General features: G+C 62.0%; 1 protein-coding gene across 1 annotated transcript; it reads left to right on the forward strand.

Moving 5' to 3' along the window:
- Positions 1–194: 194 nt before the first annotated feature.
- PPTG_00002 (hypothetical protein) lies at positions 195–1100 on the forward strand (the record flags this gene model as incomplete). The annotated part of the gene is made up of 2 exons (XM_008891375.1): positions 195–365; positions 426–1100. 2 exons carry the CDS (start codon positions 195–197, stop codon positions 1098–1100), a joined length of 846 nt encoding a protein of 281 aa, XP_008889623.1.
- Positions 1101–1253: the final 153 nt, after the last annotated feature.

The raw sequence follows: 1253 nt of genomic DNA on the forward strand, positions 1-1253 counted from the left end.
TGTGGCGCCCGACTCGGGCGCCGTGAACCAATAAAATAAGACCTACTCTAATTGGTCGCCGTGCGCCACGGCGACTGTGTGACGGTACCCCGTCACCCCCCCCCTCCCCTACGTAAGGTTGAAGCTGCGACGACTTCCAAACAGCTTGGTGAGCTCTTCACAATCGAAAGAGCCGCGACAGCATCAGTACCCACATGGACAGAGACACCGTGGACACCGAGCTCGCGACGTATGAGGAGGTCCTGGAGCGTTGGGCCTTCACAGACTGCAGTGGTTTCGACAACGCGCTCAGTGACAGCGAAATGCGGGCGCTGTTTAGCCGCTGGCGCGCCACACGAAGCAAACCCGACGCTGCGATCGGCAGCGTCACCGCACAGTCCATGGACCGGGCCTAGACGGGTTTCGTGAATCGTTGGAACACGGAGGGGCCACCAGCGTTCCAGCAGAAGCTTTTGCAGCGCGAGGAGCAGCACTCGCGCCTCTCCGTAGGGGCCTTGGCGGCCCAGATTTGCGAGTTGTCATGGGACGCTGATCGAGACTGTTGTTTCGCTCATTATCGCCTCGGATGTCCAAGTTGTCGCGGGTACAGCGTACCGCGACCAAGTTCCGCTGTTTGGGAGCGCATCACAAGCGCCACACCCCTTTCCGAAGCCGAGCGCAGGCTGGTGGGGCTGTTCCAGCGAGCGCTGCACGAGGCTAGGCGCGACGAGGAGTCGCGCCCCGTGGATGGCCGGCCTCGTACGCCTCCACGCAATCCGGAACGTCCGCCAGCAGCACCTCCCGCGGCTCCCAGCTGTCGTCCAGCGAACCGATCCACCGTACCAAGTATCGGCGGGAGTTCGGGATACCCCCGTCGAGTCATCATGGTCAAGAATGACCTCCACGATGTGACGAACGTTACCCTCGCGGTCAAAAAGTGGGGCCGGACCATCACGAAGGAACCGAGCGCGAGTGGGCGATTGCACGTCGGCTGGAACGTCTGGAGCAGCGCGTGGAGCATCTGGAGCGGGAGCACCGAGGCTTGCGACAGGAGATGTGGGCGCCGCGCCGCGCGGCGGCTGATTACCGCTAGGGATCGTCGCAGGATGATAACGGCGTAGCCGACCGACGTAGAAGGTAGGATGTAGCCGCAGTGCAGATGGCAAAGCGAAGTTCTTCGAGTAGTGGTGGAGATAAGTGGCGAGTCCGAGTCACTGCCGAAGCTGTTTCTGGTCCTGCGGAGTTGGCCAAGCACAGATCGCCGCGATTTTCTC

This window comes from Phytophthora parasitica (assembly GCF_000247585.1).
Source record: "Phytophthora parasitica INRA-310 unplaced genomic scaffold supercont2.1, whole genome shotgun sequence".
Classification (NCBI taxonomy): Eukaryota; Oomycota; class Peronosporomycetes; order Peronosporales; family Peronosporaceae; genus Phytophthora; species Phytophthora nicotianae.